The following is a 15839-nucleotide window of genomic DNA, read 5'->3' on the forward strand; positions in this document are numbered from 1 at the left end:
CCGGTTCTCTTGGCCTGAGCCCCGGTACAGCCACAACTTCAGCCGTCCCTTGGGGGAGATGACAGCCGCCTCTCTCATGCTGGAGCCTCCCTCCCGCCCTGCCCCGACACACACACATTCCACATGCCTTGGACCCCTATGGGAAAAGCTGCCAGAGCGTTCTTGTCAAGCATCAGGCCACAGCCACCCCCACCAACCTCACCAAACTCGATGTGTCTGACTCTTCCCAGAACCCCAGGAGGCAGGAGCCGACGGGCTCGACCCTTGCAGAAACTGGGGCATCCCGGAGGGGCGCCCCCAGAGACCCGCAGCACCCCTGGCGAACCAGGGACAGACGAGGACCCCCGGCTTCCCCGGAGGTGGGCCTCCAAGGGCACCTGCCCAAGGCCACCCAGCGCGCCCGCCGCGGCCAGGGCGGCGGAGCGGAGCCGGACCTCCCAGCCGTCGGAGGGGGCGGTGACCGCCCGGGGCCTTCCCACGGCTCGGCCTGCGCGTCACCGCGGGGGCGAGGGGGCGCCGGGGCGCCGGGGCTGCGGCGCAGGAGAGGGCCCTGGGAAAGGGCGGCGGGACCGGGGCGGGGCCGGGGCGGGGCCGGGGCGGGGCCCGACTTCCCGGCCGGGAGCGGGCACCGTCGCGCGGAGACCCAGAGCCTGCGCTCGCCATGAAGCGGCCCAGGGAACCGAGCGGGTCTGACAGCGAGTCCGACGGACCCATCGACGTGGGCCGCGAGGGCGAGCTGAGGTGAGGGCCGGGATGGGGATACTGGGAGTGCCTGGACGGGTTCAGCGGGCCTTAGGACTATCTCTCCATAAGGCCTCAGGAGGTGCAGGTGTGGGCGGAAGGCCCGCAGGTGTGTGTGTTGGCGGGGGGAGGTGCGAGTGGGGGCACGTGTGCAGCGTGGGCCGTGACACGCACGAGTGTCTGGATCCTCTGCGCTCTGGGCCATTTCAGCCCAGGGTGCCGGGATGGAAGTGGAATTCAGCTCTGGGGTTTCATGCCCAGTTGGTGATAGTCTTTCTGTAGAAGTGCCAGTTTGAAGCTATTGGAGAGTTTTCTCTGAAGATCTTAGGAAACCCTCATGGTTCCACACCCCCGCTGAGTAGGCAGAATAGCCATATTTTCTCTATTCTACCCTGGCTTGGGTGCACTTTCCATGTAGTACACAAAAGGCTTACAGGGGGAAGGAGCTCCCTCCCTTGAGCAAACTGGACTTTGGAATGAAGGTTTTGGTACCGAAGAAAATACTAGCTGACCAGTGCAGGGGCCTAGATTCCAATTCCAACACTCTTTCTAATGCACACCCTGCTGCCAATGCCTCTCAGCTCCTGGTAAATATTCTGACTTGCTTCAAACCTGTGGAACGAACTCCACCGGTACCATTCCACTTTCCCCAGTTCTGTGAACAATCTAAGCTTCAGTTTCCTCATCAGTGGAATGGGTATAAATAACAGAACCGATCCCAGGTTTACCGGGAAAATCAAATACGGTGATGCATGGATGTCACGGGCTTAGCAGAGGGCTTAGCACATAGCAAATGTTTAATTCGTGTCACGCACCCAACATGTGATGCCCAGAGCCCTGAAAGAGCAGCAGGGACCGAGTGGGAGTCTGCAGACCCAAACCTGCCACCGACTCACCATGTGACCTTGGGCCCTTGCTTTCTCTTTCTGAGCCTGTTTCCTCATCAGTAAAATAAAAGGAAGATGTGGAGTGGGAAAGGGAGGGGGGCTATCTGATCTCGCCTGACTCATCCAAACCTGACCTGACTCTCTAGAACAATTTGAAAGGGGGATTCAGTTCATCCTTAGGGATGTTTTTGAGCAGATTTCATCATTTCAGTGATTTCAGTTTTCTGAGACCAGGAGATCCTACCTCAATCACAAATCCTAGTAAAATGTCACCAGTTTCCAAGTATTTATAGCTTATAACAGGACGTAAGGCAATAGATATCCCCCTTGCATCCTGTACATTAATTGGGTCTGGGGGTATATAATACAATTTCCTATGCTACTTATTAGCATTCTTATGCTGTTTAGCAGAAATTGCTATTTAGAGAATCAGTTCTCTAAGTTTGGGCCTGCTAGAGCAGGGGAAGGGCCCAGCACCATGTGGTGGTAGTGGAGGGCGTTCTCAAATTCAATGTCATTGGGTCTTCATGAATCAGAGGCATGAAATTAATGCCAGAGAGCTGGCTCTGTCTTCCAAGAATTTGCATTTTGGCCGGTGACCTGCCAGGTCACACAAAGACCATGGACAGAATGGAAGATGGAAGGAGAGACAGCCTGTGGGCTGTGAGTGCCCCCAAGCAGGGAGAGGTCACTTATACACAGAGGGATCGGGGAGGGCTTCTTGAAGGTGGTGGCATTGGGGCAATGGCATAAAGGATCGGTGGGCAGATTTTTCCTACACGGCATTTTGTCTTTTTAGTCAGAGCCTTTTTAGTTAGAGGCTGTCTAGATTCTTAAAGGAGCAGACCCTCTCAGAGCAGAGAAAACAGTTGGACATCTGGCAGAGGCTGACTTATAGACCCCTCTTTGTAGCACTCACCAAAGGGCCCTCCCCCCCATCAGACATCAATGCTTCAATTCAGGGTGTGCTGAACGATGCCTGCTGTGGCCCAGACCCTGGGCTGGGAGTGGGGGGCCCAGATGTGTCCTGCTAAGCCTCTGCCCTCGGGGAACTCTCAGAGAAGAAGAGCTTCATGTACAAAGAAAGCCAGATAAACAGTGGCAAGGGCCACAAGACTGGGGCAGCCAGCCTCCCCGGGGTCAGAGGCAGGGCGCAAATCCCCCACACTTGAAGATGGGAGAATAAGAAATAGGGTGTATTCCATTGTTACTGTGGGCATCTGCCTGGTGGTGGCATCTTGCCCTATATGAGAAAATCACCCACAGATCTCCTATCTGAACCCAGCAATCCCCACCCCTCAACTCTGCTGACACGTGCTGGGTCCCAACGGAGAGTATAGCTTCCCTCTCCCCTCCCCCTCTGTGAACATTCAGTGAACACCTGTCATATATCAGGCACTGGGTTGGGGCCTGTGGATCTCTCCTACATGATTTAAGGCACATGGTGGCCTTTGATGTCAGACCTGAGTTTAATTCTCACCACCATTAACATGGGCATTTCTGGACTTCAGATTTTCTCCCTTACAACACAGGGAAGCTAATACCTACCTCACGGGTGGGGGGGGGGGTGCTTTGATGAGGTAATGTTCCTAAACTGCACAGCTCCCTGATTTAGCCCAAGGTAACTTCCAACAAAGGCTGCTGTAGAAGGGGTCACCATTCAATTGGAAGGTGCCATGTTCACAAGGCATCTTGGCCTAATGAAAAGATCAGGAGCCTGATGATTTGCTGGGCATGATTCTTTTATTTATTTATTTATTGGACAGACGGAGATCACAAGTAGGCAGAGAGGCAGGCAGAGGGAGAGGAGGAAGCAGGCTCCTGGCTGAGCAGAGAGCCCATGCGGGGCTCCATCCCAGGGCCCTGGGATCATGACCTGAGCTGAAGGCAGAGGCTTTAACCCACTGAGCCACCCAGGCATCCCGCTGGGCATGATTCTTAACTCTTTGTGTCTCTGTCACTCCATCTATCAAATGATTATTTTTCCTAATGTGAAATAGCCCCAGTAAGATTTAGTTCACAGGGCTGTTGTGCAATAAATGAGACAAGTGACTGTGGAAGTACTGTCTAGAACAAGGAGTACTGGCTCTGGGACACACATGGTGGAGGAGGGGGTGGCAATACAGGGTGCACTGGGAAGAGCACTGGATTAAAAGCCAGGAGACTTGGCTCCAGTTCTGGAATTTCCTCTAATTTGCTGTGTGGCCTGGAACAGACCCTTCCCCTCTCAGATTTGCAAGTGGGCTCAGCGCTTCCCAAAACCCTTCACTGGGGATATCATGATTCTGCCTTTGGTTAATGCAAAATGAGTGGAGTCATCTATCTGTAAGGGTTTGGGGGGGAGTGCCCCAGGGGGCCCAAGGGTGAGTGCTGAGGGCAGTCGGGACTGGCAGCCAGACCACCTAGAATGCTGCCCCCCCCTGCAACCCCACCCCAAGAGACCTCCCCAGAAATCTTGCTAGGGACCACTGAAGGCCCCTGGAGCAGATTTTGGTGGTCAGCATATCTTCTCTGGGTCTGTGAAAATCTGCCTTATTTTCAGACTGTCAGACAAGAAGCTCTCACACCTCCCCCCAGTGTCAGGGCCAGATCACAGCCTGGAAGTGAGCTCTGGTTGAGCTCTTGGGAGCTTTAAGGATAAGGGGACTGGAGGGCTATTCAGACAGACAGGAAATAGGAATTAAGAGGGAAAACAATGCTGATTTTGGAGCCAGAAGACATGGATTCCCATGCTGGCTTTGGTCTTTAGCAGCTGCATAGGCTGGACAAGCTGCCTTTGGTCTCCAAGCCTCAGCATCCTCATCTGTAAAATGGGGCTTTTGTTGGGCTCAAAGGAGGGAAATATATGTAACGATGCCAAGAAAACTGTGAAGTGAGGTTTTCCTGTGAGATATGGGAGTCGGGGAAGGGGATAATACTACAGAGAATGAGTGACCAGGAGAGTGGATAAAGGGATTGCAGAGCTATTGTGTCCTACAAGGGGCGCGCCAGCCTCCGACAGATGGTCCCTGAGGAGGGATCAGGCTGAGGGGCAGTGACGTGCGCAGTGCTAACCCAATACCCCTAGGGACTCCTTATCCAGTCTGGGGGGCAGACAAAGGTCATGTTTTAGTATCCCTTGGCTCTTGGGGCTTGTCCTGAGCATAGCTTTGTAAACAAGCTGCCTTACAGATCTCAGGATCTGGCCATCTGAGCCCTGGACCTAGCTTGCTGGGCCATTCCTCCCAGGAGCTTACCAGCCTTTCTCATCCAGATGTTTGGAAGGAGATGCCCTTTTCCAGATGTAGCTGGACAAAGCCAGGGACATAGCAGGGGGATTTGATCACTGTTGATGTGGACTTTCCTGCAAGCTTCTTTCTTTGAGCACTTGATGAAAATGATCTAGCCTCTCATGCCAAGAGGATAGTTACACGGACTGGGACCCTCCTGGTGAGCCACATAGGTCCCCATTCCACAAAAGCCTAGGAGGTAGCATTTACCGTGTCACTTCTCTGCTCCCCAGTGATGCCAAAGATGGGGGCAGGAGGAGGGAGCGCAACCATGGGCTCTGCTGTGCTCCAAGCACTTGCTGGGTACTGGGGCTGCAATGATGAACGAGACAGACATGGTTTGTGACCTCAGGGAGCCTACGTACTTGCTGGAGAGATAGACATTAATCAAATAATCATATACATAAAAAACAACAAATGGGCATCCATGCTATGAATGCAGGATGATAGGAGAGGGTAGATCAGGGGCTACCTAATGGGAGGAGGGATGTCAAAAAAGGCTCCCCCAGGAAGGTGGCATTTGTGTTGAGATCTGAACAGTGGTAGAAGGTACTAGGCAAAGAGGCTGAGGCTTGGGGGTGGGGAGACAGGGAGCACCAGAGAACTCTAGGCTAAGGGAACAGTATGTGCAACCACAGGAAGGAGTAGAGCGTTCACAGGCTGCAGCACACAGAGCAAAGGAGGGTTGAGTCTAGGAGGTGACGAGAGCCAGCTGGGCCACCTGGAAGATGATGGCCTTGATCCTGAAAGCACTGGGAAGGCCCTGAGGAGTTTTAAGAGAGTGACAAAATCAGATGTGTATTTAAATGATCACTAGGCCTGTTTGTAGGGGGGTCAAAGGGGTGCAAAGGGATCCAGCAATAGACTCTTGCAGCAGTCCAGGTGACAGATGACAGATTTTGTCCTTTAAGCAGGAGTGGAAATAAGTAGGACAGAGGAGAGACGTATCTCACATGGAACGGGCATTTTTGGATGAGGTGGGTGAGGACAGAAAAGGAATCAAAGGTAGTGGTGGCCAGGTGGCCTCACAGAGCTGGGAGATGGGGTGCCTTTGCTGAGATGGGGGCCCCGGGGAAGACAGGGGTGGTGGTGGAGCAGAGGCGAGCTGACGGGTACATGCTCAGATGTGTGGCATTTTGCATTTGGAAATGGCAGGGGAGTCCCCTTGTCTAAAGTTATTCATTGATAGGGCATCTCCACCGGGAGCTGAGTGTCTGGACGGCTGGGGCCTGGCGACCGTGTCCAGTGCAGCCCTGGACCTGAATGGGACCTCCGGGGTGTTGGCCAAATGAATGGCCCTCTGTGCAAACCCGCGAATCCCCTGTGTTCCGGGAGAGCCTCTGAAGCAGGAAACCGTTAGCGGGGCGAGCTGTTGGGCTGGAGAAAATTTCGGTCAGTCGCGGCAGGAAAGCCGTCCCCCCAACCCGGGAGGGGGGGCGTTGCTGAACCTCTTCCTGGCAATAGGGACTCCCCGGGGTGCGAGCAAACATCCATCCTGTGCCAGGCCTGCGGAGGGGCGACCCGACGCGATACAGGGTTGCAGCCTTCGGGGGAGGCCGGGGCAGCGTCCCGAGAGTCCGAGGGGGCCTGTGACCCAGATGCCGCCTCCCCCTCGCCCCGGCCGCGCTGCGTGGGAGGAGGCGGCAGCTGCCGGCGGGGCGGAGGGCGGGCGGCGGGCGCGCCCGGCCCGTGGGAAGCGGCGGCATCTGCTCTTTCCACGCTCTTCCCAGCGGCTCCCTCTGAAACCCAACCCGCCGGCCCGGCCCCGCCGCCGCCCGTGCCCTCGCCCGCCCCGCCCGGGATCGGGTTGCAGGAGCGCGGCGGCCGGCTGCGGTTCCCCGACGCCCGCGGCGAGGGGCAGGGGGCGAGACCTAGCGGATCCGGCCCAGAGCCAAGCGACCCCCGCCCCCCGCTCAACCTCCGCCTCAGCCGTCGCGCGACCCTGGGGCAAGAAACCAAGCGCAGGGGCGACTTGGCTGGGGAGCAATGTGTCCCCACCCACGCCTGCCCTGCGCCGCCTCCCAGCCTGGGAGTCTTGGGCCACCGGAGAGACCATGACCAGCTTCGGAGGGGGCAGTGCCCGCCCACATCCCTGCCTCCTCTGAGTTCAGCCCGGGTCAGGGAGATGGTCCCCGAGCACTGAAAAATCAGCCTTTCTCTTCTTCTGCAGCCAGATGGCCAGGCCGCTGTCCACCCCCAGCCCGTCCCAGATGCAAGCCAGGAAGAAACGCAGAGGGGTGAGTGTCTGTCTGGGCAGAGTTGCCCATCCAATCTTTGCCCTGAGTCCCCAGGGCCTGGCCAGGAGAACCCAGGTCAGAAAAACCACCCCCATCCAGACTGCCTGAAGGCCAACCCTGGCTCTCCCAGGAGCTAGCAGAGAGATTTTGGGTAAGCCCCCTAACCTCTCCCTGCCTCATTTCTTCAGCTGTGTAGCTGGACCAGTCAGTGAGAGTGCCTACCTCACAGGGCTATTTTGAAGATTAAATGAATTAATGTAATACACTCAGGACACCTGACATGCAGTTACGCCTTACTGTTTAATCCAGCCTCCCCCTCTCCTGTCCAAGACCAGAACTTTCATTTCCTCTCAGGGTGCTGGGTGGGGGAACAGAAGAAGGTGGCTCCCTGGCTGGCTCTCTGCCGCCTCATCTCAGCCCCCACCCTCTTATGCCCCCAGGATGCAGCTGTGCTTCTGCCCTGGGCATCCAAAGACTGGGAGTGGGGCAAAGACCAGCCCTGCCACTCACTTAGGCCAACCACTTCCTTCCAGCCCTCATCTTTATCTGTAAAATGGGGGTCATAATGTCTGCCCTGCTATCAGTATTCAGCTACCAGTAGGGTGAGGTGAGAATGAGGTTGTGTGAATGAGAGGCCTTCCCAGCTGGAAGCAATGCCTGTTCACCACCCGACAACTGAAAGGGTAAGCTTGGCCGGCCGGAGCCCTCCGGGGCCTTCTGCGGGGCTGTGGCTGATGTCCCTGCTCTGATGGGTGCTCTGATCTGTGGTTGAGCATTTTGAACATCACCCCTGCAGACCGCAACAAGAGATTGGAGTTCCACTCCCAGCTTTGCACTGCCTCGCTGTGTGACCGTAAGCAAGTCACTGCCACCCTCTGAGCCTCGGTTTCCTCCCCCCTTAAGTAAGAACAGATTTCCCTCCCTCACAGAAGTATTGTGAGGGAAGATATGAGTCAGTGTTCCTCAAAGCACGTTGGAAACCAGCGAAGTGCCCGTGAGTAAATTCCTGTCATTGTGTTTTAGATCATAGAGAAACGGCGCCGAGACCGCATCAACAGCAGCCTTTCTGAGTTGCGACGCTTGGTCCCCACCGCCTTTGAGAAACAGGTATGTGATATTCCTGTTGGTGCCAGAGGAAACCTCAGGCAGGTGGCATGTCGTACTGATTGGCAGCAGCTGCTTGACGTGCTGGTGCCTCGTTTGCTGATACCTGTCACCTGCTGGTATCAGCCAGGGACAAAGGGGCTGGAAATTTATATTGATTCTGGTGTCTCCGATGTTGGGGCTTTCTTTCCATCACCGCTTGACAGGAATCCTCAAAATGATCCTAAAGGGTAGAGATGATTATGCCCGTTGCACAGATAAGGAAACTGAGGCACAAGAGGTGAAGTACCTTGCACTTGGTCACACAACTAGGAGGTCGCAGAACAGAACTGGACCACAGAACTGTGTGCCTCTAGAGTCCCCTCACCCTCTGCAGCGCGGACAGTTCCAGAGCTGTTTGAAAGCAGAGCAGGCTGCTTGGGGTGTGAGCCCCCTGCCACTGCCCGTGTGCAGTAGGATGGTGGCAGTGGGGAGGGAGTCAGATGGAGAAATCAGTCTCCAAGTTTCTCCACCCTGCGCTCCAAGGCAAGGCCATGGGTCATGTGACTTCCTTCACGCTGGTGAGAACCAGTCAGTCTTTCCAGAGGTGTTTGCTGAAATTTTCACAGGCCATGACCTAGACCTGGTGCCTGCCCTCAGGAGTTCACAGGGAGAATCTGACCCTCAGGTTTCCCCTGGGAGCCCAGGGGATGCTGGAGGCATAGCAAACATTGTTCAAGAGAAAGAACTGGGGAAGAGGAAGTGCTGTGGGGCTAAGAGGGTGAGCTAGATCTTGGGCATGGTGAATGTAATGTTGGATTCCCAGGAAAGCTGGTCGAGGAGGCTGGTTGGTACATGGGAGTGGGATTCTGCAGATGGTGCGCCAAGCCATGGAGGTTGACGAGACCTTCAGGGGAGAATGTGCAAGTGAGAAAAGGAAGCCAGTGCCCACTGGGGAACAGCCCATTTTAAGGGAACAGGCAGAGCAAGGTAGAAGAAGCCAGAAAAAGTCAAGGGAAGGAGGAGTTTTGGGAAGGATGCTCGGCAGTGCAGGGGTGCACGTGCACTGAAACGGGAACAGAAGAGAATCTGTTCGTTCTGGAAACCTTGGCCAAATCAGAAGGCTGCCTGTAGGCGGTGGTGGAGTGGGAGGAAGATGGGGACATGGAGCCGGTGAGGGCTGATGACATCACAGGGAGGGGAGCGAGAGGTCGGCGGGAGGCCTTCACACTCCTGTCTTCTGTGCACACAGGGCTCCTCCAAGCTGGAGAAGGCCGAGGTCCTGCAGATGACAGTGGACCACTTGAAAATGCTCCATGCTGCTGGTGGGACAGGTACCCATGCTCTTCTCTCCGGGGAGTCATTCATGAAACACATATCTGGGGGCTAGGCCCTTGCAGTCCATTGGTGAGCAGAGTAGACGTGGTCTCTGGCCTCAAGGAACTCACGGTCTGTGGTGGGGCTGGAGCAGGTCCAGGGGCAGCAGTCACAAAGCCTGGCTCTCTCCTTTCAGCATTGTCCTCTCTGCTGTCAGCATCCCCGTTGGTCCCCACCTTGCCCTCAACTCTGCTCCTTCCAGCCTTAGCCCTTGGAGGAGCTCATCTACATAGACTGTCCCTACAGGTTCCCTACCTTAACCCCCACCCTCCTTAAACCTTAGCCTGAATGAACTCATTCTCACTGGGATCCCAGTTAAAACCCTGGGAGGGGCTGCCTGAGATGTTTACCCACAGCTGTTTACTGGTGTGCCTTGTGGGCTAGTGCTGGGGTCATATGGTGTCCTTAGCACCACTGGGACCATAGGTCATGCTCACAGTTGAAGATCCGTCATGGGATTGTAGTAGAACCCAAATGTAACTCGTGCTGTTATTTTGGGCTGGTCCATTATTGTGAAGTCGCTGAACTGTGGCTTTAAAAAGACTTCTGGACAAATGGAAATTTTGTCTGCATGAAGCCTTGCTGTGTATTTTGGCGATTTCACAATTGAGCAATCTTGACAGCTCCACAGAGCTGGGCCACAAAGACCTAAGTCCTAAAACCTTAACTTGGACACCTTTGGAGGGGGCAGTCGCATTTTGAGTGACCCAGCCTGGTGCTTCTCCGGCTTCAGTGAGCCACAGTATCATCTGGGGGCAGACAGCCACAGGGCACACCCCAGAGATGCTGAGCGAGGAGGCCTGGCCTGGAGGTTAGGAATTTGCATGTTTAGCAAACACGCCCGATGACCCTGATGCAGGTGGTCTCTTTGAGAACTTCTGCCAAAGGAATGCATGGCTAACAGTGAAAACTTCTGATTCTAATCAACCAGTGGGGGAGAGCTCTCCACTACATTTATGGGTATCCAATTCAAAGAAAAATAGTGACTAATATTTTGGCCAGCATTTTATAGTTTCAAAATGCTTTCACCAATATTATCTCATTTGATTCTGACAAGAATCTCGAGGCTGGGGGTTGTTGGCATCCCCCTTCTCTGGCCAAGGGCTAATGGAGGACAGGACTGGCTTAGAGCCCTGGCTTTGGGTTAGAATCCTGAATCTAACTGATTCAAATCCCATGAATTGTGAATTTGGTTCTATTACTTGCTAGCTTCATGACCTTTGACAGTGATTTAACTTCTCTGCGCCTCGGTGTTCTCATCTCTAGAACAGGAATGATAGGATTTTTCTGAGGATTAAATCAGATGATGGGAATTGAGTGCCTTATAAGAACTCAGAATATGTTAGCTGAAGAAGAACAGCAAACGCAGAAACTGAAGGCACTTATTCAAACTCACATGGCTAAGTATACAGCCAAGGAAGGTCTTGCCCTCAAGGAGGCCTGACTCCAAACACCATCTCCTGCAGAGCTGTCCCTCTGTGGGAGCCTCAGCTGTGAACCAAGGACCAGATGCTTGCAGCCAGAGTCATGAGGCCAGTGCTCATTGAGGCTGGTCTGTCTCTGCACGGAGGATGGTTGAGAGAAGGGCAAGTAGAAAGGCAGTGTGAACTGAATACCTCCGAGGCCAGGCCACCTGGTCAGACCTCACTGACACTAGTCAGACTGAGTGAGGATCCCAGCCTGGTGGTGGCAGCCACTGAGGACCAGAGTCAGGTCCTGCTTTCCTGACCGCCCTGCAGGCGAGGGCACAAACTCACATGCCTCCAAGAGCCAGGCCAGTCATACGCAGTTAAGCCCTGAACACAGGTTTGAATAGTGCAGCTCTACTTATGTGCAGAGTTTTTACACTAAGTGGAAACATTTTTGGAGATTTGCAACCGTTTGGAAAAAAAAATGGCACACATACCACATAGGCTCTAAATATTGAATGTCATGAATGCATAAAGTAAACAAAGATACAATTCTGTTTTATCACTTACTACCATAATATATACACACATTTATTATTGAAGTTAAAATTTAGCGGAACTTCCTCATAAAAACCCTTTCAGACGTACACAGTGCCATTTGCCGCACAGAGAGATGTAGACGTAAAGATGTGGTGAATTGTATCTGTACCGAGTTAACTGTGGTATGTACCTACTATACTCCAGTAATAATTTCCTAGCTGCCTCCTGTTACTCTTGCAATGAATTCACCTGTTGCCAAGTATCTGCTTAAGACTGCACATGGCACTAATCATCGGGCCTGAGCTGTCCGTCTCTCCAGACTGCTATCACAGTAAAAAGTGATCTCTGGTGGTTCTCATTACTAGTAGTTTTGGGGGGAGTCAAAAGTTTACTCAGGTGTTCAACTGTGCTGGGGGAGGATCGATGTCCCTAACCCCTGTGTTGTTTGAGGGTCAAGTGTAAATGACGGCTAACTTCGAAGTCAGGGACTATTTCTGTCCCCTGTTCCACCCGCACGACCCTGTGTGGCAAGTATTACTCTATGCCCATTTTATAGCCAAGGAAATTGAGGCTTAGAGAGATTAAGAGATACATCCATGGTCAAGCCACTAGTTAAGTGGCAGAGCTGGGATTTGAACTCAGCTCTCCTGGCCTCCAGAGACCTCAGGCGATGGTATGACACTATACTGCCTTCTCTGAGGATTCCCCCATCCCCACTGACCCGCCCTGACCCGCCACCTTCCATGGGCGCAGGCCTTTCACACCTGGCAGGTATTCACTTAAATGACATTATCCTGGTCGCCATGTTTCTTCTCTGCGTTTATCATAGATGTCGATGAAAATGGTACTCCATGTTTTATCATTCTTCCTAGTTCAGTGAACTCATTGGATCCTCACAGTGTGTCCCCTCTACCCCACATAGGGGTGATTATTCCCATTTTACGGAGGTGGAGACAGGGTCTCAAAGGAGTGAGGTGGCAGGTGCAAGGTCACACAGGCCTGACCCCAGGATCTGCCCTTGGCCCTTGCCTGGCCCACACCCTCACCACACCTCGCTTTGCAGGATTCTTTGATGCCAGAGCCTTGGCAGTGGACTTCCGCAGCATCGGTTTTCGGGAGTGCCTCACCGAGGTCATCAGGTACCTGGGGGTCCTGGAAGGGCCAAGCAGCCGTGCAGACCCCGTCCGGATTCGTCTTCTCTCGCACCTCAACAGCTATGCAGCTGAGATGGAGCCTTCTCCCACGCCCGCTGGCCCCCTGGCCTTCCCCACCTGGCCCTGGTCCTTCTTCCATAGTTGTCCAGGGCTGTCAGCCCCGAGCAACCAGCTCACTATCCTGGGAAGAGTGCCCGCTCCCATCCTGCCCAGCACCCCCTCTCTCGCTTACCCCCTCCAGGCCCTCCGAACCGCTCCTGTGCGCAGAGGCACTGGCACCATCCTGCCAGCCCGCAGGAATTTGCTGCCCAGTCGAGGGGCATCTTCCATGCGGAGGGCCCGCCCCTTGGAGAGACCAGCTGCCCCCCTGCCTGTAGCCCCCAGCATCAGGGCTGCCAGGAGCAGCCACATGGCACCCCTCCTACGATCTTCTTCCCCTGTGCCTCCTGGCATTGTGGGGTCCCCTGCTTATGTGGCTGTTCCTGCCCCCAGGCCGTCTTCCCCAGGGGCAGCTGGGAGGCCAGCAGGAGCTGGGCCCTGCCATTCCTGGGTCTCTGAAATCACTGAAATCGGGGCTTTCTGAGCTGGCTTCTCCCCAGGAGCGAGGAGGGTTCTTTTTCCAGGAGCTCTAAAAACAGTGCTGTCTTCTGCCCTGCTTCCTGGCCTGGCTCCTGTCTGTGATGGCATTTCCCTCACCCATCAGAGGCCCCCTCCTCCTTTGGCCCACCTCCCCTCCTCACTGCCCATCCCAGCTTGTCGACCCAGCTCTCCTGGAGCTGTTCTAATCTCAGAGGCCTGGTCTCACTTCTTACCTGGGACAAATAAGTCCTGGGAGGAGGGCCCCGACAAGCTTTGTCCAGACCCTTTCCTGCCCCGGCACACAGAGAGCAGTAGACTCAGAGAGCAGCAGGCTCGAATCTAAGGTCTGGGAACAAAGCTTGACCCTAAAAGGCACAACAGCCTCAGGCCGGCTGCTTGTCTAGAGAGTTCAGAATCCAGCTTGTGCAGTGACTGGTGCAGCATTCCCAGGCCCCCAGGGCCAGGACATAGTGTCTGCCTCACTTCCGGAGACAGTAACGGAGCAGGGGCCACAAAGTGGTCTCTGGGGAAACCCCGTCTGCCCCGTCCACCCCACCGCAGTGGGCCACAGGACAGGAACCCCTGTCCACCGCAGCCAAAGCCTGAGGGTTAGGGGCCCAGCACGGCCTGCTCAGGTGTTCTACCCCACTGCAGACCCCTCCCCTCCGGCTAAGCCACAGTTCCCTGCATAGAGACTGGGAGGTTTCTGGGCAGCAGTAAGACTCCAAAACAGGCGGTCCTTACCAGCAGGCCTGGGACAGCACTCCCAGACAAGAGCCGGGTTTGAGTGGAGAACACAGCTCCCTGCTTCTCACACCATCACCACCCTCTAGATGCCTGGTCCCTGTTGGGTGCACAGCGTGGAGGGTCACATTCCCATGTGATGGCGCCCCGGGAGGAGCCCTCTTGGGATTCAGCACCAGACGTTTGTGTGCCTGGTTTGCATCCGGCTCGCAGAGCCCAGACTGTGGGACAGCCAAGGGCTGTCAAGCTGGACAAAAATAACTGCAAGGAGGGGCGAGAGGAAGGACAGTCAGAGGCGGTTCGGCCCTTCAAGGTCACACGGTGGGTCAAGGGCCTGAGATCCTGTTCACCCAGGATACCATGCAGCCGGCTCTGCTCAGAGGCCGTTTCATGACCCAGCTCCAGCCCTGGCCACTTGTCCTCTAACAGAGGGAGCAAATGGCCTGACCCCCATTCCCAGTGCAACAGCAGAGACCGGACAAGATCGGGGCAGACCCGGGACTGACGTTCAACTGGACCCGGGTTGCCAGACCTGTTGTTGAAATGTAGAGCCACGTCTGTGCTTGCTGGCAAATATCTGTTTCCCTTGAGGGCTCCCAAATGCCCCCCTGCCCCATGTGGCTTTCCCCCAGGACCCTGCGCTGATCAGTGCCGGGCTGACCAGAGGCTATGGCGTCCTCCGGCCGGCAATTCCTTGGTGCTTATTTGCGATGGTTGGTAAATGCTTCTTTCGAATGTCACCCCTGGGAAGATTCTTTCACTCCTGCCCTTTGATGGGACTACCCTCCCCAGAGATTAAATTGAGGAGATCCTTGGGCTCAGACATAGAATTTGCTAAAACCCTGGTGAAAGGGCCCTTTTGGAGAAATAGGGCAGAGGGCAGAGATCATTTAAATGACCCAGAAATCTCTTTTGAAAACGCAAATTCCTCCAGGAGGCATGAAGAGCTAACATATTCAATGTTCGTTCAGTTTTCTGTGCTTCTGGATGTGTCTGAGACGTGCAGCCTCGGGGAGCGAGGGCAGCATCTCAGGGAGTGGGTCACCAGCGGGGAGGGCTCCTAAGGGAGACAGAGAGGGAGGGCAGGGCAAGTCAGCAGGCTCCCAGAAGTTGGGGGGGGGGCAGGGGGAGGTGGCAGAAGGCAGAGCCCGACTTCACCTTTGTCACAGAGGGCGGGAAGAACGCTGCTGTTCCTAATCTTTCTCCACGCCCCCAATCCCCCCTCTGGGCTATCCCTGCTCCCTGCTCCCAGGATACCAGGTCTGGGCTTCAGTCCCGCAGTTTTGGCAACTTCATAACCTGAGAAGATGGGAAACCCATTCCCACATTTCCAGGACCCAACTGCGAAAGAATCTGTTGACACCATTGAATGAGTTGGAAACGGCCCAGAACTTTCAGCATCTGAATTGATCTTGGGTTCATTTTCCCCAAGAGATGGCGGGTGGGAAAGGTGACTATGTATTCGTTTTCGTGTTTGAGGACTTGTATCTTCTGTTTCTGTTCCCAAGCCTTTCTGGTGTCCCCGACTCCTACCCCCTTGCTGGGGCTGTAGCAGGCATCCAATAAAGTTGTTTCAGTTCTTCTAAAACCCTGAAAGATTCTACTTCTTGAGATCTCTGGAGTCCATCCACTTCTCTCTGAGCCCACGGCTATCTGCCTGATCTGGCCACTTCCCCTGCCCACAGCTCAGCACCCTCCACAAGGTCACCTTGCTTCCCTCCTGCTTTGCCACTCAGTTCTCAAGACAACCTGAGAGAGCTTTAAACATGCAAATCATATCATACCAACCCTGGTGTAAAGACCAAGCTCTTCTCATCCC

The 15839-nt window shown here is 54.8% G+C and overlaps 1 protein-coding gene across 2 annotated transcripts; it reads left to right on the forward strand.

Moving 5' to 3' along the window:
- The first annotated feature begins 584 nt into the window (after positions 1–584).
- HEYL (hes related family bHLH transcription factor with YRPW motif like) lies at positions 585–15608 on the forward strand. 2 transcript variants are annotated; one of them, XM_046026240.1, is made up of 5 exons: positions 585–741; positions 7068–7134; positions 8158–8241; positions 9470–9551; positions 12607–15608. In XM_046026240.1, exons 1-5 carry the CDS (start codon positions 662–664, stop codon positions 13278–13280), a joined length of 987 nt encoding a protein of 328 aa, XP_045882196.1. In that variant the 5' UTR covers positions 585–661; the 3' UTR covers positions 13281–15608. The 2 variants fall into 2 exon arrangements, with proteins under 2 accessions (XP_045882196.1, XP_045882201.1); XM_046026245.1 differs by lacking the exon at positions 585–741 and adding an exon at positions 6125–6289.
- The last annotated feature ends 231 nt before the right edge of the window (positions 15609–15839 follow it).

The sequence above is a fragment of the Meles meles genome, chromosome 1 (genome assembly GCF_922984935.1).
Source record: "Meles meles chromosome 1, mMelMel3.1 paternal haplotype, whole genome shotgun sequence".
Classification (NCBI taxonomy): Eukaryota; Metazoa; Chordata; class Mammalia; order Carnivora; family Mustelidae; genus Meles; species Meles meles.

Bases quoted from the DNA above. Each gene is read 5' to 3' on its own strand.
- HEYL (XM_046026240.1), top strand. From the start codon at position 662: ATGAAGCGGCCCAGGGAACCGAGCGGGTCTGACAGCGAGTCCGACGGA. The intron at 742-7,067 runs GTGAGGGCCGGG...CTTCTTCTGCAG, and splicing joins GGCCGCGAGGGCGAGCTGAG to CCAGATGGCCAGGCCGCTGT. The intron at 9,552-12,606 runs GTACCCATGCTC...CTCGCTTTGCAG, and splicing joins CCATGCTGCTGGTGGGACAG to GATTCTTTGATGCCAGAGCC.